This window comes from Lineus longissimus, chromosome 5 (assembly GCF_910592395.1).
Source record: "Lineus longissimus chromosome 5, tnLinLong1.2, whole genome shotgun sequence".
NCBI classification, from domain to species: domain Eukaryota; kingdom Metazoa; phylum Nemertea; class Pilidiophora; order Heteronemertea; family Lineidae; genus Lineus; species Lineus longissimus.
The window spans coordinates 23,013,072-23,035,774 of record NC_088312.1 but is presented as its reverse complement, the minus strand read 5'-3'; the positions used below and the strand labels follow the sequence as shown (position 1 = coordinate 23,035,774).

Genomic DNA, 22,703 nt, shown 5'->3' with positions numbered 1-22,703 from the left:
TGGCAGACGATGCATGCCGTGCACATTAGCGTCGTTTGAGAATATAAGCCACTAAAGGAGAATAACGGAGGCAGAGGACATGACTGTCGTCTGGACTGCTTCTTTGGAAAGTTGGTGATGATATAACGAAAGGATACTTAGGATATACCAGTATAGGATGATTACCTGTAATACGACAGTAGTTGTGATTTATTCGGTTTGGCGGATTGGCGAATCATTTCACACAAGAGCTGGCCTCAAATGGGATCTTATTTAGTTAAAACGGCTTCTTCCATCGTAGCGTGAACTTCTACTTTCCAGACCGGAACGTGTCATTCTTGACAGTTTAAGGCAGAATTTTATTTACAGCTAATAGCTTAAACGGGTTCTTCCTAAACTTAGTCGTGTTAGCTGAACGGTTGGCCAGTTAATAATTTGTTAAAAGCCTTCATGTAGACAAGGTCAATATTGATGCGTAAGACCAGGTGGACTCTCACATATGTCTTGCATACCAGACACAAAAACGTTTGATCCGCTACCAGAGGGAATGAGGGCATAAACAGGAGGAAGACCTGCATCTAGTGCTGGGAATTTAATTATATTTTGAGGACAGAATCCGAAGAACTGACTTCTTATATGACAAGATGGGTAGAGCAAGAAACATGGAAGGTGCGTATTTTATAACATCTTAGTTTGTTCTTGTACTAGAACTCAGCTGTATTGTTCCTAAAGGGAGATGGGGAAAGTCATAGACATGCTGGGGATCAAGTCCTCACTTTCACATGTCGCAGGTTATTGTAACAACAATCAACTCTCTTATACCTTTGTAACAGACTGCTGATTAAACTGATCCTTGCTACAATCCTCATGCAATGCTTTATGACCGCCATTTATATCATTCTGCGTTTGAATTCTGTGATAAGTTAGCCATTTTGGGCGCGGATTATCCATAAGGATTCCTTATTGAACAGATATAATCGAGCGAACTTGTTAGACCTTTGTTTTGATAGGAAGATATCATGGAAGACATCACGATATATCGTACTCTTCATGAACTTCTGTAAACACCATAAGAGCATTGGTCAGAAGGAACCCTCTCAGCGTCCACAACGTTCCCCTAGCCTGTATAGATATACGTTTTAGTGGGTATCACCAGGAGCAGATATTGTGCGATGGAGGAATGTTACTTCTGACCACACTGTAGATTGCCAGCAATAAATCATAACACTTTATTTGGCTATTGTACTAAAGAAATTGATAGGAGCCGTTATTGCAATTTTCGCCTCAGAAACTTTATTGCTTAACGCTTCCTTAGAATCACTAGTGCCACGAGATTTTTATTATCGGCGTCTTTCTTGAGATCTATAACACCAATTACCCACTTCTTAACCGGTTTGCAGTAAAGCATTAGGCCTTATTGATCAGTAAAGCATAGACCTCGGGGCATTCCAAATACAAATGAGCTATTAGTCCATATGAACACGTTGACCGTATTTAAGACCTTATTTCTTCCTATAGAACATTGGGAACAGTTGTCTACCACAAAACATTGTATCCACAAAACGAGATTGGTGTGTGTATACATGTTGAAGTCAATGCACATATCGTCCAGTCATAAGACCAAACATACTTGCGCTAGATTCGATCAAAAACAGACAAGGCTATCTTATTCATTTCTAATTCAGAATGTTTCTTTTAATAGGAAGTTCTTTCAAAGAAAGTTTGATGTGGAAATAAAGGGTTTTCTATGAGACTTGATGATAGTTATCTCAATGATGTCACTTCACAAATATCATTTTCTCCTGAATGAGGAATGTCACTCATTTTCTTCCCAATTATTACTGAGCAATAGGGGTCACTACTGACAAGGAATGTCACCTTTTTAATGGCACTTAATTGGCAAACATGCACCATTGCAACTGTTAGGCATTTGAAGAAAGGCATTGACTGCGAACTTTGATAAAAGGTGCCCATGATTTCATAGCGGGCTCCCTGGCAAAGGTCTAATATTCTGAATAGTGACTCAACATATGTTTGACTTCGTTGTAACACTCAAAACTTTCTCCACTAAAGCATAAATTGTCACTGTTATCGTGAACCACTTACGCCGACAGGCTCGCTTGCTCTTTCATCCCATTTTGGGTAATCCGACCGTGATATATGAACAAGAACCAACGTTTCATCAACTGGCGTTAAGGGTTAGCAACACCTTTACTTTTGCTGGGTCTGTTCAAAAGTCGTTTTCACTCAGTTATTATTATACCACAATACGATATTCGTCATGGCAATGCCCTAATGTGAACCACTGTCGCTGCTAGGCATGTTTTTCGTAGGTACCATTGGGGCAATCCAACCACGATAAGAGAATTGCATCAACATTTCACCGTAATCAACTAACGTTTATAGATCCGAGCAACACCTTTAATAATTCACCACCATTCATCAGGTGGCGGTTATTGTTGCAAGCGACCTAATCAATTCTCATCGATTTAATATTGCTTGGCGACAGATTGGAATGGCAGACGATAGGTGCAAGACTTTAGATTACGATTGTTCAATGACATCTATGCATCTCTTATCAGCTGTTCATAGCACACATAAAGGCATCCAGTCTCAAGTTGGGATGAGGTGGTTTCTTGTATCTTTGTATTGGGTGTTTACATGGTGTTTTGGAAGCCTGCATACAATGTATTTGATCTTGCGCATGACGGTTCAGAGATGCGTTTACAGTAGTTTGAATGATGTGCGTAAAAACATTTCAAAGATTCAAAAAGAGATTCAAAAGGTAATCGAACCAACTTATTAGGGATAATCCATTAAATTTTATAAGCTGACAATCATTTGACAAGCAGATTTTATACATGGCATTATCATTATCAAACAAATCTATTATAAATCGTCATTGAAAACACCCTTGAACCTTCATGAAATTTTTTCGAATGTTAAATAAAACTAATAATGTAATCTTCTTATATATTTCGTATTATGGTTCATAAAGTTTGTTTGGGGATTTAGACAATCCCATGCGGTTTTTATTGAAGGTTTGGATGCTTTTTATACCCTTTTCTCATAATCCAGCGTAGAGAGAGCCCAGTGGCTACAAAATATGGATTAGTGGGGTTTTAGATTTGCGATATACGCTTTGATCGAGTATATGAATATCAGTCTGCCCATTGTAAAGGAGGAATGGTTCTCTAATAAAACTGATAAAACTGATACCCTGACTTGAAAATCAAAATCTTGGCTTCAACATTCAAAACTGATGTCGAAATTCGAAACTTGACAATACGAAATTCGAAACTTGACAATACGAAATTCGAAACTTGACTTAGAAATTCGAAACTTGACTTAGAAATTCGAAACTTGACTTACAAATTCGCAAGTTTAATTCGAAATTCAAAACTCGACCTCGAAACATAAAACTTGACTTCGAAATTTATTTTCAACTTCAAACATTCCCATTGAATCCAACATCAACATCAAAATTCAAAGCTCGACTTCGAAATCCAAAACATGACTTCGAAATTTAAAACTTAGATTTGACGATGGAAAGTCATTGACAAGTTTCTTGCTGTCTTCGTACCTACATGTGATTGCTGTTGCGACCACTGGGTTAAGGCACATTAGATACTATTGCATGAAGCATGAATAAGGTAATAAATGATTGGACTCCAAGCGGTGATATGACTTCTGTCGTACGCCATATCGAATTCTGAAGTAATTCCGTCCATTTAGTTTGTGCTTTGTCAGAGTAAGAACGTAAGATGGTGTAATACGTCATCTTTCTGAATTCACTTACAGTAATCTATAAAAGCTTACAGTCATGTCACCGCTCTTAGTCTTATTCTGTCATTTGTGTAAATGACTTGGAATATCAGCTTGAAATTTTGAATTATAATAAGAAAAACGAAAACCAAGACATGGGAAATATATATTTCTTAATCTCATATTTTAGTTGGGTACACATGCAGATTAAGTTGGCTGTTATAGTCCATTGTAGCGTAATAATTCTTATATCTAATCCAACGGTTTAATCACAGTTTCTTTAACATGACCCGTTTACATATGCAACGGATAGTGCAACGTTAGTCGTAGGGATAGCTATAGCAGTCTGAGAAGTACTGTCGGCTTCCATCTTCTAAGCAGAAGTACTGTCGGCTTCCATCTTCTAAGCAGGAGTACTGTCGGCTTCCATCTTCTAAGCAGGAGTACTGTCGGCTTCCATCTTCTAAGCAGAAGTACTGTCGGCTTCCATCTTCTAAGCAGGAGTACTGTCGGCTTCCATCTTCTAAGCAGAAGTACTGTCGGCTTCCATCTTCTAAGCAGGAGTACTGTCGGCTTCCATCTTCTAAGCAGGAGTACTGTCGGCTTCCATCTTCTAAGCAGGAGTACTGTCGGCTTCCATCTTCTAAGCAGGAGTACTGTCGGCTTCCATCTTCTAAGCAGGAGTACTGTTCATGTAGCTGCTCAAGTGGCGGCTGCTGTGAGTATAGTTTTGTTCACAAAGTTCAGCATCAGATTTCAAATTCTGAAGGTTGTTAAAGCGTGGGAAAGGACAGTCCAAACTTTAAATTCTTAATCAAATGACCCCTGAAATGTTTAGTTCAGTTTTTTCTCTCAAACCGCAGCCAGACCTAACTACAAGTGAGTATCATGGCTGCTTTTATATAGCGCTTTTCACTGACCCGAATCTGCACCAAAGCGCTTCACAACAATTATCAATATCATAGGTTCTGGGGTATCAGTTACTGCGTACATCGCGTTAGCGTCAGGAACTGTTTCGTGAGCGTCGATGTTATTCAGATTTGCCTTGATAACCCTTTGATAAGACAGTAGAACAATGGGAATTTAGGCCAAGGTGCGAGCGGGCTTTGGTTCAAGACAATAGACCGTGTATTGGGGCTAGGCCTGAATTCTTCTAACTGCGAGGCTGGGGCAAAATAACTCAATGATTTCATCTGTCGGATAAATAAGGGGAAGGAGACGTGTATGGAGAAGGAGGCGGCTTTTTGAAAACATGGCAATCGAACGTTTAAAAAGGTGGCTCTGAGGAGACTTTCAGCAGAGGCAGCGGATGAAATGTTATTGATGACGTCACATTTATGCCGAAAGCCAATGGGGCACCAGTAATCTCAATTTGCCAAATTTGCCATACATGTTGAGAGGTGTTATTGCAGCACTTTAATGCACTCTGAAAGATGGTCGTCAGAAATGTTTGAAATCTCAGGACTAATCAGTTATTATGTGCATAAAAATATCAAAACAAGTATTTTGACGCCCACAGCGATACATGCACAAGGAAAGTATGGACCCCAAAGCTTGGTGACTTTAACCTGGATTGCACGAATATAATGAGATAGAGAGCATGACATGTTCTGTTTGCACGAATAATTCCAGCTTTCGTTTCGTGTTGGCTCTAAAATACCTCCGAGCCGTCGGACAATCAAGTTGTCTCAACGCAATTCATGAGAATTATTAAAGTACTTTCCTGCTGGCAAATATGTCTAAGATATTTTTTCCTGCATTTTCTATGAGATATTCACGGGACGTGGCATGTGACCCAGTTACAGATAATCTGTGCAAAGGAATATACATATTATTTTAAAGACGGTAAATGTTTATATGACTATACTAGAGTATGCGTGAGCATGTCTGTGCTCTGCGGCCGCCTTATGACGACTGTAGAGGTTCTTACGTGCAGCCCTCATCCAGGGCAGCTGTAACATGTGAAAAGAGACGAAGATGCCATCTGATAAAAACATAGCACATGACAAAGCCAAGAAAATTCACAGTCACCCCGACAACCACTTCTTTTTTGGTCGAAAATGATTGTTCGAGTGTGTGATGACCCCTGAGGTCGAGAAATAAGCTACATTTTGAGCAGAAAAAAACAAGTGAAAAAATATGTGGACTCAGAAATTCTTTCATCCTTCTGATTCCGAAAATTTTTCAAATCCAACATTTTTGGGGGTTGATGATGTTTCTTCATTTTGAGCAGAAAAAAACAAGTGAAAAAAAATTTAGACTTAAAAAGTTTTGGGACTGATGATGTTGGTGATGTTCGTTCATTTTGAGCCAAAAAAATTAAAAAAATATTTGGACTTAGAAATTTCTGATTCTGGTTCTGACCTTCACGTGAAATAAGTTCTGTCTACTTTCAGGTTCTAACGAACCAAGATGGCGGACGTCCGCGCCGCCCTACATCGTCTGCAGAATGTGGAGGTAACCAGGGTACCGTGCTGTACGCCGGAAGTCGCCGAGAAACCGCTCAACCGAGGTGTGTTCTTCGTCGATCTTAGCCAACTGAGCCGGAGCATTGACGCGGTCATCATGACGGATAGGGAGAATGGTGAAACGGGGATAGCGCCTTATGACCTTTACTCCAAAAGTAACCCGGGCTTGTTGAAGATTGATGTCACCAATCCTAGAGAGTGGTATAAAAATGGTGAGAAGATTCTGACGACTGTGTATGATAAAAACGCAGGTCAAAGGTCAAATGGTAGACAATCTCTGGAGTCTGGTGTTAGGTCCAATGGCGGGTTATTGTTGTTGCCCAGTGTTCATAATCGTAGGAAAGAGGTAAGCCCCGAACACTTGAGAAATAAACTCGACAAAGGACGATCTGGCGGTGCCAAGGTATTTCCTTCTCTCAACCACGTTACTGCTGTCAGATACACCTCCGAACCTTCTCTAAATGCATTGGATATGAATGGGAATACGGATGGGGACGTGGGTAATGTTGATTCATGGGCAGACATGAAGGAAAATGTCCCGGATGAAGACCAATTCTTCGAGAAACGAAACGGACTTCCGTTTCTTAAAAATGGCGGCCATCATTCGAACGGGACTGTGAGCGATTCGGAGTTTGAGGGTGTCGTGTTCTATCACAAGAAGAGACAAACTAGTGTAGCGAGAACAGGTTACAGAAGCGGGCGAGGAAAATCTTTGGGCAAGTCAAACAATCTTTATCCCAAACAAAGAAGCATCTTACACGACACAATCAACTTCGAGCAATACAAACTGAAACAGAAATCTATTCTCAAATTGAAATTCCCCGAAGCAGACCCGAATCAGAAAGCCAAACCAAGACCTTACGCGTACGGTTTTCAACATTCTGTGCCAGTGGAGCCGGATTACTCTCATATTCAGTCTAAAATAGGCTGCTTGATTCGGCCGCACGGGAAAACAGCGGTGCCTGAGGAGGCCAGCGCACCACTCGACGCCCCCGCGGACACCGATGTCTCCGACTATTCGCCGCGGGGTTACACACCAAACGTCAAGTATAGCTTTGGGTTAGACATCTTGATTGGCGACGAACTGCCGGTTGCCGCCTCTACACCGTCAATAAAAGAGGGGCATTACGTCTACAAGGCTCCGGGTGACGGTTACTATCAGCGTTCTATTAGTCATGATGGAACGCGGACTGCCATTGTGAATTTAGCTCTCGGCAAAGACGTTCAGTCGACGCCGTCTGAGGCTATGACGCGGCCATTTCTAAAGGGACGGTACCGGCGGAGGAAAGTAGACAGTGGTTACACAAGCTCCACGCCAGCGACTGAATATAGCTCTTGGGATGAACGGAGTATACTGGATTATGAAACGGATGAGGAATCGAGGAGTAAGGGTCATAGTCGCGCCAACGGGGCCGGGACTGCCACGTGTAGGTACGCGAACTTGAAAAGTGCTGGAAGTTTTAAGTCGAATTTGGGCGTCAAAGACACCGAGAACGGAAACGATTTTGAGACCAGTGGTGATCACCATGAGTTAGGAACAGACGTATATTCGCCGACTAGACTAGATTCGCCCTCCAAAAAATCCGTTCGGTTCTCGCACGCGGAGGCCGTCAAAGCAGACGGTCTTATCTCCCCATCAAAATTAGGTCTACCGCGAACCCCCGGAACTGCGAGTGGCAGACCAAAATCTGTGCTGAAAAAGTTCAACAAGATTGAAGTGTTCGGTGAAAAGGGTAACAAAAAGACCAAACATGATGAAGAAGGTTTTCGTAATTCAGATAAAACCGTGGTAAAGTTGGCCAAACCTCGTTACACGCCAGCTACGAGACCACCTGTGTACAAACTTGACAGGCCTAAGTCTGTCAGCCATGATGACTCCTCATCTGAAAAGTTAAATTCCAAATCTGGTGACGAGGATGACGAGTACATGACCCGGGTTGCTTGCCCAGGTTCTCCCACGGAAAGCAAGATGGTGGAAATCGTTGAGTCATACAGACGGTACCTTGACCAGGGCGACTCTGAGGACCCGGCCCCAAAGAGAGCTGCTGACGCAGACGGCACCAAACTCGATGTGAAAATGAGTGACGCTGAGGAAAACGCCCAAACACATTTAGGTCAAGCACAAGGCGACGTCCCCGCTGAAGCAGAAAAAACAGCATCTGCTCCACAACATGCGCAAAGTGTCCCCGTCGGAGTCGAAGCACGACAACAGAATGAAGTCGATGCCTTCTCTGGTAGCCTTCTTAGATACAACTCCAAGGAGAGGACGAACAACGAAAAAAATGCCGAGGCCAAATCTGCTGAGGAGGGCCGACAGATTGGCTTAGAACCATCAGGAAACGGAGAAGAGGCCAGGGTGATTGAACAAACCACCCCTGCGGTTTCGGCAAATAATAAAAATCCCAATGCAAAGGAATGCAATGAAATCGTCGACGCAGCGAGGGGTAAAAATGGCCTCGGTGTGGCTGACATATCGACTTCCGATAATGATCAACCGGTGGCAGCTGATCAACCGGTGGTAACTGATCAACTGGAGACAACTGATCAACAGATGGTATCTGATCAACCGGTGGTATCTGTTGATGAAGGGAAGACAACTGGGCAGGCTGAACTGACCGAGGTCACAGGTACTGCAACCGCAGATGAAGCAAATGTTGAAAATTATGGAATTACTCCCCAGAATGAGCAGACGATTGACAATAATGACGGGGCAGAAAATGACGTCAGAGATGAGACTGCAATGGCTACCGATCGCGAAGAGACGTTATCACAAGGGAAATCGGCGGTTACATACCTGGAAAACAAGACTGGAGATGATCAGACTGGACAAGAAAATGAGTCCCTGGAAGATTCAAATGGCAATATTTAGATTTGTGGCCATAAATATCTCATCACTCATCCCAGTGTTCGATTTCGAACAATGGTATAGATAAGCAAGCGTCCTCTTGGCGTTTTGGGGATCTGCGAAGACTCGGCCGATCCGATCCCAAACGGTTTTGGTATCCCCGATGTTCGAGCCCATCAATGTTGTTTACATCTTGGCATGTGCTAGGAATGGTGTTCACGCACATTTCTCGACTGGATGATGATATGGCAAATGAATATGGGGAACGGAACGTGTATGGAGAAGGAGGCTTTTCCACCGGGATTCTATGTCCTGTCACAAAGATATGTGACAGGCACGACCTTCTATACCATGCCGATTTACCGGCGGTGAACGTCATCCTAAAGTCTCCTTTCAGGACGGACAAACACACAACGCCAGTAGATCGACATGCCTCCTAGCTGTCCACTCCAGGGTTTTTTGTAGGCAATGTGGAACATTCGAAATGCTACACCGGACCGTCTGTCTGGAGACACTTCGTGTATTGTTTTGTCCTCTGATGTGACAGAGATAACTTAGTGTGTGTCATCATGACTGCTGGATAATTACAATCTCTATCAACGACACCCTCGGGACTGCAAAATACTGTCGAGGAAGAAAAGCTTTCCTCGTTATCGTTGTCATATTCACAAGTTTGGGTCATCCTATTTCTACATGCCGATCTACCGACGGTGAGCGTACATCCAATCTTCAGGAAAGGTGTGGACTGGGATTGTCGTTCACCGCCGGTAAGTTGGGATGAAATCTTATGTCCCAGGTAGACATAAGATGGTAGCCTGCTCACAGAGGTGCCTCCGAAAAGAAGCTACAATGCAATTTTGTACATAATTATCATAGGCAAATAAATAAAGCTGGTTTTGTTATAAATCACGTACCTTGTATTTCGACAACTTTATTATGGGTTTACCACCAAAGAATATGACCGAGACAAGACAATGACATAACAACAGTAGAAACAGGGACTAGGCCTAATCGGACCTTCATCTCTGAGTTCCGAACTTACAGATGTCCTTAAGTCAGACGAGCGAACAAGATGTATAAAGCCGCTTTCGCCGCGATTTTGGACTTGTTTGTGACAGAAGTTGTAAAATGAAATGTGCAGTATTATATACATAGTCGTCTCTTTTACTGAACTAACGCACCCACGACATACAAGACATGTGCCTTCCGAAATCTTGGATTCACCGTAAAAATCTGAATTCACCATAGTGAATTCAACATTTAGCGTGGTGAAATCAGAATTGTGACAGCTACTATCATCAGATTGGTTGTGACATGGTCTCTACAGCAAGACATACAGCGTGATTTTTTTATTTCAGGCAAAGCCTAGTTCCAATGTCTTAGCTCAGATGGCAGCACTTGATAGTGACGGACGGAATTATACCGTGGCCCCATGTTGTATTAAATGACTTTTGCCAATGAGAGAGCACCGGCCTGGCCCCTTCTCACTGGAAGTGAAGAGCGTAGCGGGTCGAAGCCTATTTCAATGGGCTAATGAGACAGGTGCACTCTGAATTCTGTCCTCACTCAAGGCAAATCAGGTCTCTTGTCTTCCTGGATGAGATAATACTGGTATTCCCTTTCGGACAACATCAACTTTATAATCTTACCTCGATGTTGATGGTAGGCCTACTGGAGGGAAAAACCTATATCTGGAGACAGCCAGCTCTGGGTGTTATAGTACTAGGGGAACAGCCAATCTTGAAGACAGATCAGTGCCAGCTCTGGGCGTATAGTGCATTGGGGAACAGAGGGTTGAGCGAGATCCAAGCTGGGACCAGACCGGATGTGGGTTGGCCTAGAGCAGGGGTGAGATCCAGTCTAGGACAAGACAGAGGACACGGGTTGATCTAGAGAGCTAGGCAACATCTAGGCAGGGACAAAGCAGTGGGCATGGGCTGGTCTAGAGAGCTAGGGTGAGATCCAGGCATCATCCCTGCACTGTGCCAACATCACTGTTCAAGTGCCAATGTTCCTGCTCGATGCTAGCGTCTTTGCCATCAGAACAAATAACCACAGAATATCGCCTTACAAAATATGTGTCGTTTATTACACAACCTTCCTTTGCAAACAGTCATTATTCGAAGAATTCATCACGCCAACCTTCCTTTACAGTCATAATTTGAAGATTTCATTTTGGTGAAACATTAGCAAAGACAAGAGTAACATCAGTGTTGGCCAGAGTATGACATATGTCACTTCAACCAGGTGATGTTGACAGCTCTGTCCTCATTGTGAAGGGGGGGGGGCAATTTTGGTGGGACAAAATGTCAACATGCTTGTAAGATGGCCATCATGGGATCTGCCAAAACCACATTTGTCAGAGACAGTACTCTTGTCCTCAAAAGAGTCATGCAAGTCAATTGATTGTAATAGATATATTTTATGATATGATGAACCAGACTGTACACATGAACCAGCATAAGAAACCTCCAACCTTGGCCACCACAATAATTTCAAATACATTAGAATCGAATTCAATCACCAAAGAAGAGCACACAGGCAACCAAGTATTGCACATACATGCAGCAGAGGAGAAAGTGTAAATATCATCATAACTATTTCCTTTGACCAATCCGCAACACCAATTATCTCTAGCTATCTGTGTCTGTTGTATATCTATCACTGCTATCACCAGTTACATCCAGTCTAAGAAAACAAATCCATTGCCTCAAAATATTTCAACAATTACATCTTTAGATGACTTGCATAGCTGAACGGCAGACAGCAAAACTCAACAGAGTCACATTCCTTGTGCATCTGGTGCATTTCCACCAGAAATCACAAGCGACTAGGCCCTGTTTCCTGACGCCATCTGCCATGACATCATGGAAGCCATCTATCTTGGACCTCAACTGTCCTGCTGGGCTTTCAGTGTCAGGACCACATCACGGATATGATCACGTTTGTTCGTGACGTCCTCCACGGGGAACCAGCGCTGCAGCGACAACGGGAACGTGTAGTCATCTATTGGGTCCTGAAGAGACAAGCAAGAGGGAAGGTGAGTTATAAAGCACAGAGCTAATCACAACTACTGCTTTCTCTTAGGCAGCAACAGCAGCTATGTTACCAAAAACAGCCTGACTGTCTAGCGAACATCTCAAACTTCTGAACACAGAAGAACAGCAGCTATGTTACCAAAAACAGCCTGACTGTCTAGCGAATATCTCAAACTTCTGAACACAGAAGAACAGCAGCTCTGTTACCAAAAACAGCCTGACTGTCTAGCGAGCATCTCAAACTTCTGAACACAGAAGAACAGCAGCTCTGTTACCAAAAACAGCCTGACTGTCTAGCGAACATCTCAAACTTCTGAACACAGAAGAAGAAGCAATCAGAGCTCATAATCTGCCAGTCATACGTATCGTAATGTACATGTATGTGTAGAGGACATCAAAGACCATGAACTTATGAGCGGTCAAGATTGGCTTCTTTTAGACACAACCAGGATTCTTACCTTAAAGAACGACTCCGCATAATGAAGAATGAACACGCCACAGTCGCTGTAGTTGTTCTGCTGAGGCACTTTGACTGTGGAACCACGGACCGAGTCCTTATTGAATACCCTAGCACCATCTGTCTCCTTCTTCTTTGTATCCCATTCAACTTGAAGATAGCTGGAAGCACCAATTAGGTGATTGTAAGATGTGGAGTGTTGCGTAGTTGTTATGGTGTTAGAGTTTTAACATGGTGGGTTTGATACTCAATGCAGACACATCACTTGTAACCTAGCGAGACACTTTACTATCAAGTTTCATTGTCAGTTCCTTCAGGTGAGACGTAAAACCGAGATTCTGTTATCTCTCCTCTCTAGGCCAGGGCAAGCAAATTTTCCTATCAAAGCAGACAATAAGTTGGATGTGATGTACCTGCTCTGATTGGCCAACGAACTACTTGGCTAGGAAACCAATTCACTGGCCGAAGAAAAGGAGGACACAAAGGGCTTTGGGACATGAAATATCGTTTAAGACATCAGCCACCAGGTTTGTACATTAGTAGCAAGAAATCCGACTTACTCTCTCAATGTTCTAATGATATTTTGGCGACTAGGACCAGCTAATGAATCCATGACTAATATACACGTCCTGAAACAAGAAGATTATGAAATGTTACAAGATTAGGTAGAATTGATCAACGAGAGTTTGAAATGGTACAAAGTGTGCTTTGACTGTACATGTATACTGTGAACTCAGAAGAAGATTTCACAATTCTTATTTCGATACTTACTGTTTTTGTTTTTGTATTGCTACTTTAGTCTTGGGATGTATGACTTTCTCAAATTCAGGTTCTTTCAAACCTGGGAAGCAGATGATGGCTAAAAACCAATGAGCACTGCAAACAAGAGAGAGACATATTTAATCTGGAACAAGCAATCACCAAAATGACACAGGGTTGACACCAACATAAGCCACAGGTTAAATGAATAGAACTGATGTACTGTGAGATAGAGGAGACTCTTATTGGCTACTTGGTGCAATCTGAACCCACCTGGGTCCAATCTGTAGTCCCTTTAAGTCAGATATCATTAAGTTTTTTCCTGCCAGATATTGAATTGAATTAACTTGCGACTTACTGCTCATTGATGGGAACTATCACAAAATCTTTGGCGAATATATCAACATGTCTCGTCCATGTCTTGACCCTAGCGTGCCGTTTCAAAATTGGCCTGAAAAAGACGGGGAACTATTAGTGATAATGAAAAGATAAGTAGTGGGCTTTTTGTGGAGGGCAGTCAGAGAGGGTAAGCGGTAATACCAATATTAACATCAGGGTACATGACTCACGCTCTTCATGGATAGAGGGCGCGTCTCTCTGACAGCGTTGGTTCTGCCCCGTTTAGCTACATGAGCTAATAGTGTCCTAGTTGACACTCAGTTCTCAACTCAATATTCTATATGTCGGTTCAGTGAACGTACGGTAACGTGACGTCGTCTGCTAACGAGGAGAGTCGTGCCTGTTTCTGTGTCAAGCGTTTGTAAAAGAAGGAGTTGAATATGTGTGTCTTATCCCGTTCTTCTTCACTCAGTTCATTGTGGACTACATATCTGAAAGTAAACAAGGTTGGTGAATGATACAAGAGACTGTCAGGGTTGTCAGTAAGGATATGACCAGATGAGATTTGGTCTTGAATCACCAGGATGACTGAGAATGCACTTATTGAACAATCTTCTTCAGGTTTCTACAACTGGAACAGCAGGCCCACACATATTCTCGTGCAGTTGTTGACCCAAGAAGCCATCGGACACATTTCAACTGATGGTTGCAAGTTCTTGAGTAAAGTAAGAAATATTGCAGCTTACTTGAGGTAAAAATCAATGATGGTGTCATTGAGAAACTCGCCCTCATTCAGACAGAAGAGATCTTCATTTGTCACAGTAATGGCGCCGGTGGCAGGTGGCGGAGGGTAGACGATCAATCTGGAGAGAAGGTAACAGATGGTGTGAGTCAAGGCAGTCATGGCCACTCATATCAGAGCAATTTATAAAACATCAAAAAGAGCAAGAGGAATCGATTGTGACAACAGAATGTCAAGACTTTTCCCATTCAGCAAAACCATTCCATATTGTGAGTATCCAATATGTGTCAGCTGTTTCATTCACAACAGTTAAACTTACTTCTCAACTGGTCCAGTGAAAACAGGGCGGTGCTCATCGAGTTCAGGCGGAGAGCCGTCCTCTAGCTGGTCCGTCTCCATGGGTACAGCAGGGGACCTTGACCTAGAACTCGAGCTAGATACATCATTGGCCTGAACTGGCCTGGTGCCTGGCTTAGCTGAAAGGTAAGAGACAATGAATTGGTTCCGAGACCCATATTCCGGTTAGTGTGTCTCAACGGGCAAAGCAGAAGACCTCACACTGGAGCCTGACACAACATTGGCCTGAACTGGCCTGGCGAGTAACTTAGCTATAAGTGAACACATGTATTGATAAGTATGGGCTCAAAGAAGAAGCACCAAGAATGTGAGGTTAGCTTCTCCTGCCTATCAAAGCCTCAGGACATGCGGTGGTGCAGTGTAAGCACCTGACTGGTGATTTCAAGGTTTTAGCTTCAAGGTCCAGCCAGTGCCATTCAGTATTCTCTAGCTAGCAGTGACACAGTGTAAGCACCTAACTGGCCTATGCGAGAGTTATTTCACCAATCTACCAATCTTAATGGTTAGGCTCAAAATACTCACCTTTTTTGATGACAGAAGCCTTTCTATTTTTATTATGTTGCGACACTGCAACGAGTATATCATTAGCAGCCGCAAAGGTGATCTGCTTAAAAAGATTTGATGCATCCTCCGGCGGGCTTCTGTTCGCAGCAATCTGCTTGAAAACCGACTCAATGCTTTTGGCAGTTTTTGATGCCATCGTCTTAAACATGATGGCAATACGCTTTTGTGAATCATCTGAAAGATGGAAATGAAACATAATAGTGCACATATTCAGAAGACTTGATTAAACTGTTTGGTGACATTCTTTCAACACCAAGGTCTTTCTATTGGATTTGTGGCACCAACTCACTTTAAAAAACACCTCGGGTGCCACTAATCACTATTCACTGACCAACTGCCACGGCAAAGCCCAAAGTAGCTATCCCCTTTGGCAGAGTCATCAAATCTAACTTTTTCATTACTTCATTTCTGTGAACCCTGTAAACTTTCACAACTTCAGTAAGACTTTCTTCCTCACACCCACACTTTGTGATTATCTGTAAATGCGAAAATGAAAGGATCGCAAACATCTGTGAGTTTCAAGTTCTTTAGAAATATGATGTGTCACGTTACCTTCACCCGCTGGGTCAAAATAAGGCCCATCTTTCTTCATTTTACACTTTTCACGTATTCTTCTCCCGCAGCTTGGAGTCACATAGAGAAACAGTGCAGGCATGCTCGCAGCTAGATGGGCGTGACAAGCGAGGATTTCATGGCTATGGATGACCAAAGACACCGTCTCATCTGAGGCTGAAAACAGAGAAATGACAACAATGCATCTATAATCAATGAACTGTTTGGAATTTTCCTTCAACTTGAAGCCTCACACTTCAGGATCTTTGCATCCAACCTTTTATACCCAGGTCGGTCAAGACCTAGACCCCTACCAGGATCATTTTTGTTCATATCTCAGAGGTATTCAAGAAATTCAAGGGTCCAAGCAAACCAATCATAATCAGAAAGCATACACCCCTCTAGAATGAACGTTAAGAGAAAAACTTACTTTCACAGTCAATATGTACAGCCTCCACAGACAATAATACTGGTTTATAGGGCACACCCTTCATGGAACCGAGCCTGATGCCGCGTGCCTCCAAGTCTAATCGGCTCACATCAGTACAAGGTATTTGTTCAGGCTGCGCTTGCTTCATCACACGGTTGCCATCCTGCAGCATAAATTACCAGATAGGGTCTTTGGCAAATTTTAAATATTACAAATCTCTATGCGAATGAAAAGCACCAAGCAACAAGCTGGCCAGAATGGCTATTCTTTATTTGATCTCACCACACTATGGAAAGTTATAAAGGAATCTTCTCATAAGAAATGGAGGCTGGATGTTTACCAGACAACTTTCCTTCCTTCCATTTCCACGCCTCCCCAGAAAGACTGACCTGATCTTCCATTCTCTCTCGCCTAGACAACACCTTGCATGTTGTGCCAGCAGCTATGGGTGCTGGGGAGGGGCTGGGAGAGTCTCCTACTGTGGGCATGGATAGGGAAGCATCATGACTAGTAGATGGTACAGCGGACGTCTCCGAGATCATAGAGGAATCATTGACAGAATTGTCAGCGAAGGGCTCTTCGTCTTCATCAGATGAGATTGTCACAGTCTCTGAAACACAAATCAAGACAACAGGGCTCAACGTTCAGTCTGATATTGGCTTGGTAAGTTTGTCATGATGGCCAAAATGACGTCAAGACTTGGACCCATCTTGTCGCACAATTTTGTCCTGAGATCCGGGCAACATGAGATTGCTACGTTACGCGTGCGGAGCACAATTTCTTGTAACTGATTGTTGATTTCTTTGTATCAGGCCACTGCCAGCTTGCACAAATCTTTAGCCCAGACAAAATTACTTGTTTTGCAAGAAATATTCTGATAAAGTATAACTTGCAAAAGGTTTCCCATCAATGAAGTGCACCAGGAAATGCAATCTTTCAACAAAGACGACTTGCTCACCCGTAAATATTTTTCTCTGTATCCTCTTGCCGCCTCTAGCATTTCCTCCTCGCGTAGATCTTGCTACTTTTCTCTTCGGTTTAGACGCCTCGCTATCTTTGAGATTGTTGTACGATTTCGACTGTTCTTTCAACTTATTTCCATAGAACGATGCTTTGTCCATCACACTTTTCTCCGCCGACGGATTTGAATTCGAATCACTAGAGTTAGCGCTGTTCCTTGAACTCAGTGCTTTAATCGTTACACGGTGATGCCAGGTGGGCTTCGGTGGAATAACACGTTTACAGAACTGGCAGACCTTCCAGCTACGCGTTAGGTTACCACAGTTATTACATACTATTGTTAACAGCGGGTCATCCTGAAGTGAGAAAGAAAAACTAATTGATGTGTTAGTAAGGAAAGGCATTCTGATAAATCTTTCGAGACCAAGCTATGAGCGATTGAACTTTTTAACGGCAATATCGATGCATATATGACACTGTGCTAACCTTACGCTGGTCTGTGTTTCCTATTTGCAGTGTTAAAGAGCAGATCATGCTGCATCTCAAAGATAGATGATCGGTGCTTCATTCGCTTTGGTTAAGTCAGTGGTTGACGACATGAATCACACATATGAATGTTATATCCTACTTACAGCTAATTTCTGTTTCTTAATCTGAATGTCTTCATCTTGTGTAGGGATCAGAACAGCACCATCTTCATCTGAAGAAAAAAGACAGCATTGAAGAATTGGGATGAACGAGCATTCAACAAAAGTTCTTATCATTATCTTTAGCTGGAAATGCATAACGACATTCTAATTGGTCAGCCATGTTTGCCAAAACAGCCCGTTTGGCAGTCTCCCACACTGTGGAATGACCTACAGAAGAATCTATTGAGACAGTACCTCAACAGGCACGGCCAGTTTTTATATTTTTGTGCAAATGTGATTTTGGGAAACAATACGTTTTGAGGAATAAACACGAACCAGCCTTAGATGTTCTTGCACCATCAGTGGAGTCTTTATGGAGGGGCGGCCTGCAACGAGATTACATCAATATAACCAAGCATCAGAAAATAAAGTCTTAGAAGAATCGAGTGAAAGATTGGAAAGAAAACTTTGACCTTCATTCTTAACACCGACGAACTAATTACTAGGACTAAGCAATCTTACTTTCATCTTGCTGAACTCTGCTTTAGTGCTCAGATGCCTTTACATGTCAACAACTTGCGCCCCACCCTGCTTCTTATGACTGCCAAATGAAACATGAGGCAAGTGAAATCAAAACATTCATTCACTGCAAGAAAAGCCGAGAGTAATGTGTACCTTGTCAAAGGCCCAGTTGTTTTTTCAGCATAATTCCAGAGTCTTGAATTCAGCAAATTCTTCCCACTCCCAGCAGGATCTTCCTTACTGGTGGAAGCCACACTGAATGAAATAAAAAATCTTTTATTCCAAAAATCATCAGTCCAGCGAAGTACTTCTCTAGAACTGGGTACAGCCAGAATTTTGCCGAACTAAGACCCAACAGGCTGGGACTACCAGTCGAGGTCAGGAGAGCAAGAGTTTAGACAAAGGTTATGTCTTGACGCCCTTGAAAGTTTCCAACTCTTTCAATCAATTCTAGACCTTGGTATCAACTTGTAATCAGCTAAAGGCTTACCCAGATTTAGATGAAACAGCATTCATGTTAGAGCCAGTCGCACTCCCATGTCTGGGTCCACCGTTGTTGACCTTGGGCCTTTTCTCACCAGCACCACCACCACTCAGATTGTCTTTAGCAATAGAAGGACCTAAAATGGATTACAAAACAAGAATCTGTTGAGAGTAGAACTGTTTGAACTTATTTTTAAAATGAAACGACACATCAGTTATCAATCGGGGAATTCTACCCTCTTTTTGAAATTTCCAAGGAGAACCCTGAATGATCGAAACACTTCAATGCTCATGAGGCTGAATCCAGTTACAGACAATCACTTTATCAATCATACTTACTGAGTAATCCAGCAACAACTTTTTTGCTTCCGCCCGCAGGAACAACCAAAGAGTGTGTTGAATTTTCCAAAGTCTCTCTCACGAACGCATATCTCTGTCCATCCTTCATGATGTAACTCGACCCACCTCCTGGTGCTTTCACTAGCAAGACTTCCGAGGCCTCAGGTATGTGCACAGTGGAGCCATCGTCCATGCTCATCAAATCATCAAAGCCTTCAAGATCTTCCTGTGCTGTTCCAGAACTTGAACCACTCGAGATCATCACCTGGTTCCCAGCAGAATCCATGATCTTTCCAGCCATTAGTTGATCATGTAATGACGCGTTATCGTCCTGCAAGACCATACGCTGGGGTATCGTCGCTTTCACAAGCATATTCCGTATATTAGGACTTGATATTGATCTTGTGGGTACAGTGGAGTCAATGTTTGACCCAGAAACTTGTTGGACAAATTGAACTCCCTGATTTCCACCAGACGGACTTGATACTGCAACAGATCTGTTGGATATCTGTGGAGAGTTTTGCTGCACCGGGAAACTATTGTTTTGGGATGAAATGCTTTGTACATTCCTTGTCTGATTGACTTCTGAATTGATCTTATCCACACAGATCAGTTTCCGCACTTTGTCCAATGAAAAGTTTCTTATTGGGGAATTATTCACCGGCTGAGTTGGGGTTGCGTAGATCATTTTTCCATCCTCCACCTGGTGGTGGATTTGCCCCGTATTATTGTTGGATCCAGATGCCTTTGGAATCTGTGCCGTATTCTTCATATTATATCCCTAGAGAAAGAAATTTGGAGAGGTTACTATGACCACTCAATGTGGCAAGAACAGACCAAGAGACGATCAGGTATTGATCAACTTCTTGAGGATCAGTACATAGAAAAACAACAGCACACTAGCCACCCTTGGACTCGTATAGAAAATCACTCCATTCGATTTCACGGCTCCCCTGCCCATCCATTTCCAACTTCACGACAACGGCACAAATACTCCGGAAAACGTCTACACACGCAGCACTGGAAACATGCATGCAAAAGCTTATACTCTTACACCATCTTTGTGGCGGCCATGACTATAAGGTACATGCTGGCAGAGATCATGTGGAAATGGCCTACATGCAAGTTTTGAAGCTCCTTCCCTGAACAGAGCTATTCTTTAGTTTTGTATCATACTTTTGCTCTCTGACCAAAGACTTACAGCTGGATTTCTGTGCTGGTCAGACAAACAGGATGCTTGATGATTTGAAGACGTATTCATCCTGCTCGTGCCAATGATCAGAGGAGGATCCAGGCAAACAATATCACTGAAAGAATATTGATTCACTTTAAGTGACACAGTTTGAAAATAACACAATAGAGCCTGATGCATTACAAACTCCAATAATCGAGAGCTCAAGTGATAATGGCAAAAATTTGGTTGTTTTTAAAGTAAAGCTTCTTTGATGACACCCACATTGAAGCCAGTTCCAAGGGAGTAAGTCCGTCCAGCCTTTTGTAGTACACAGTTAGCAGAATACATTGACAGAAAAACAGCATATGCACTGTCACAAGCACAACATTTCTTGTGTTTTTTTATCTACAGACTTTCCTGAAATGCCATCTAAGATATATTTTTTAACATGAAAACCCATGATCAACTTTTCCAATTTCGGTTGTCACCAAGACAACACTTGACTTACTCCTGAGGCGGATGTTCTCGTCTACATTCACTGTGTCCATAGCGACCAGCTGACCTCCAACCAAGGTCTTCTTGCACTTCTATTTCAGCAAGAGCTGCAAGATAAACAGACATTTTTCAGGCAGGTGAGCAAGTTATTCGGCAAGTTTGATTACATAGCTGGTTTGTGCTTGCATTGCCATGGCGGGGTGCTTTTTACTACCGTTTTTTAGGACTTAGGAGGCTGTGGCTATGGAGGTTCTTCACGTGACGTCACGACGTGACGTTTTGACGGCCACCTGCCAATGCATTTCCTTAAAGTCATGACGCCCAATATGGCAGTGCAAAACAATTGGCAACGTCTTCATGTCACGTCAGTGAGGAACCTCTATACACAGCAGTCGAGCATTTTACATAGTCAAAGGCCTACATATTCTTATGGCAGTCATTTTTACCCAAACCAAAGCAGCCCTTACCCCTGCCCAGACCCCAACTAGAACTAACTGTGCGCTCACTAATCAGAATCAGCCTTTACTTTCAGCTTTATGTTGTTTGCTCCATCAAACCAGCCACCAGGTGAAACAAATGACTGGTCAGAGTCCAAACAAACTTTGTCGAGCTTTTCAATGGGCCTCCAGTCCATGTATGTGTAGCCTACGACTACGTCATGATACAAGTCTGTACACACAAGGTGCTCTGCACATTTACATCACTGTACAAGGTACAGCTGCTGTAGTGTAGTAGGCCTACACATGTTCAATCGGTATCTTTGCATGCATGGCATGCGTACTCCTAATAAGAGGAAAGTAACAATATTTTACGATCACATAATGTGGTATTTTCGAGACGCATACCGTCAAAAAAAGACATATCTGAAGCTTTATTGTGTCAACTATAGATAGTGTGATTATATGCAGTTATAATAACTGTCGAAGGAATATATCAGCAAGTTTGTTCGCCAAAAAGTTCTCAAAGTTGACATGGCTGAATATCGACAGCCATTTTTTTCATTTTGGATGCTGCAAAATTCTTATCGATTTCTGGAAATATCCTGTTAATGTAAAAAGAAATGTAATGATCTGTTAATCGATATGAACATAGCCCAAATATTTCATTTAAATGAATTAATCAATTGATTTATAAAAAACACCTGAGTTGATTGATATCGCAAAAAATGACCGGCGGGAAGTTTAAATTAAAACTCGCGCCACGCCGCAATTTCCCTAATGTTCCGATGTTCACCATTTTTATAGGCGAAAGAATTTTCTCATAAAATCTATTTTTATAAGACGGCAGGGTCTATTCTACAGACCAAAGACTTTACAGACCTCGTTTTTTAGCTCTCTTATTTTTATAAGTGGAGATTTTCATGAAATCTAAAGTGATATTAGACCAGAAACGGTTTCCGCATATGCTCAGAAAGAAATTTTTGAAAAAATTAAATTTTAGTACCTTGATTTTGAAGAAATAAAATCTGTAATTCTCAGAATTCTAAATAAGAAAAAACTGACCAACTTCAAAGCCAAATTAAGATATTTTAAAAACACTTTTTAAATAAAATATTAAGTTTCTGTGAAGGGTGATACAAAGATTATGAATATGTCAACAAACAATCGATAAATTCAATACATGTAGTTATATCACGAAATATCACGAATTTTCTGAACACCTCTCAAAACGTCAACAACAAAAAAACACTTCCATGGTGCGCTATGAAGGGGGAGGGCACATCCAGAAGACATGGGGCACCACGTAGAACCTGACACAATCGGGGACAAGGCGCACCAAGTAGCGAAAAGGAACATCCATTAGAGG

The 22,703-nt window shown here is 42.3% G+C and overlaps 2 protein-coding genes across 3 annotated transcripts; one reads left to right on the top strand and one right to left on the bottom strand.

Moving 5' to 3' along the window:
- On the top strand, window positions 1-9,953 carry LOC135488715 (uncharacterized). Its single transcript, XM_064773436.1, has 2 exons — window positions 1-648; window positions 6,141-9,953. Exon 2 carries the CDS (start codon window positions 6,157-6,159, stop codon window positions 9,079-9,081), a length of 2,925 nt encoding a protein of 974 aa, XP_064629506.1. The 5' UTR covers window positions 1-648; window positions 6,141-6,156; the 3' UTR covers window positions 9,082-9,953.
- A 1,190-nt stretch (window positions 9,954-11,143) lies between these two features.
- On the bottom strand, window positions 11,144-21,889 carry LOC135488456 (sentrin-specific protease 6-like). 2 transcript variants are annotated; one of them, XM_064773076.1, is made up of 21 exons: window positions 21,743-21,889; window positions 20,911-21,004; window positions 20,430-20,535; window positions 19,229-20,009; window positions 18,897-19,026; window positions 18,560-18,661; window positions 18,221-18,270; window positions 17,888-17,955; window positions 17,254-17,611; window positions 16,685-16,905; window positions 16,296-16,458; window positions 15,866-16,042; window positions 15,272-15,487; window positions 14,712-14,868; window positions 14,397-14,513; window positions 14,013-14,141; window positions 13,670-13,762; window positions 13,324-13,428; window positions 13,113-13,181; window positions 12,554-12,713; window positions 11,144-12,073 (listed from the first exon to the last, which is right to left on the bottom strand). In XM_064773076.1, exons 1-21 carry the CDS (start codon window positions 21,756-21,758, stop codon window positions 11,948-11,950), a joined length of 3,438 nt encoding a protein of 1,145 aa, XP_064629146.1. In that variant the 5' UTR covers window positions 21,759-21,889; the 3' UTR covers window positions 11,144-11,947. The 2 variants fall into 2 exon arrangements, with proteins under 2 accessions (XP_064629146.1, XP_064629145.1); XM_064773075.1 differs by lacking the exon at window positions 21,743-21,889 and having other exon boundaries at window positions 20,911-21,706.
- Window positions 21,890-22,703: the final 814 nt, after the last annotated feature.

Coding starts and splice junctions, on each gene's coding strand:
- LOC135488715 (XM_064773436.1), top strand. CDS start 6,157: ATGGCGGACGTCCGCGCCGCCCTACATCGTCTGCAGAATGTGGAGGTA.
- LOC135488456 (XM_064773075.1), bottom strand. CDS start 21,023: ATGTCTGTTTATCTTGCAGCTCTTGCTGAAATAGAAGTGCAAGAAGAC. Junction 14,142..14,396: donor ATCATTGATTTTTACCTCAA/GTAAGCTGCAAT, acceptor GTTTACTTTCAG/ATATGTAGTCCACAATGAAC. Junction 13,429..13,669: donor ATAGTTCCCATCAATGAGCA/GTAAGTCGCAAG, acceptor TCTTGTTTGCAG/TGCTCATTGGTTTTTAGCCA.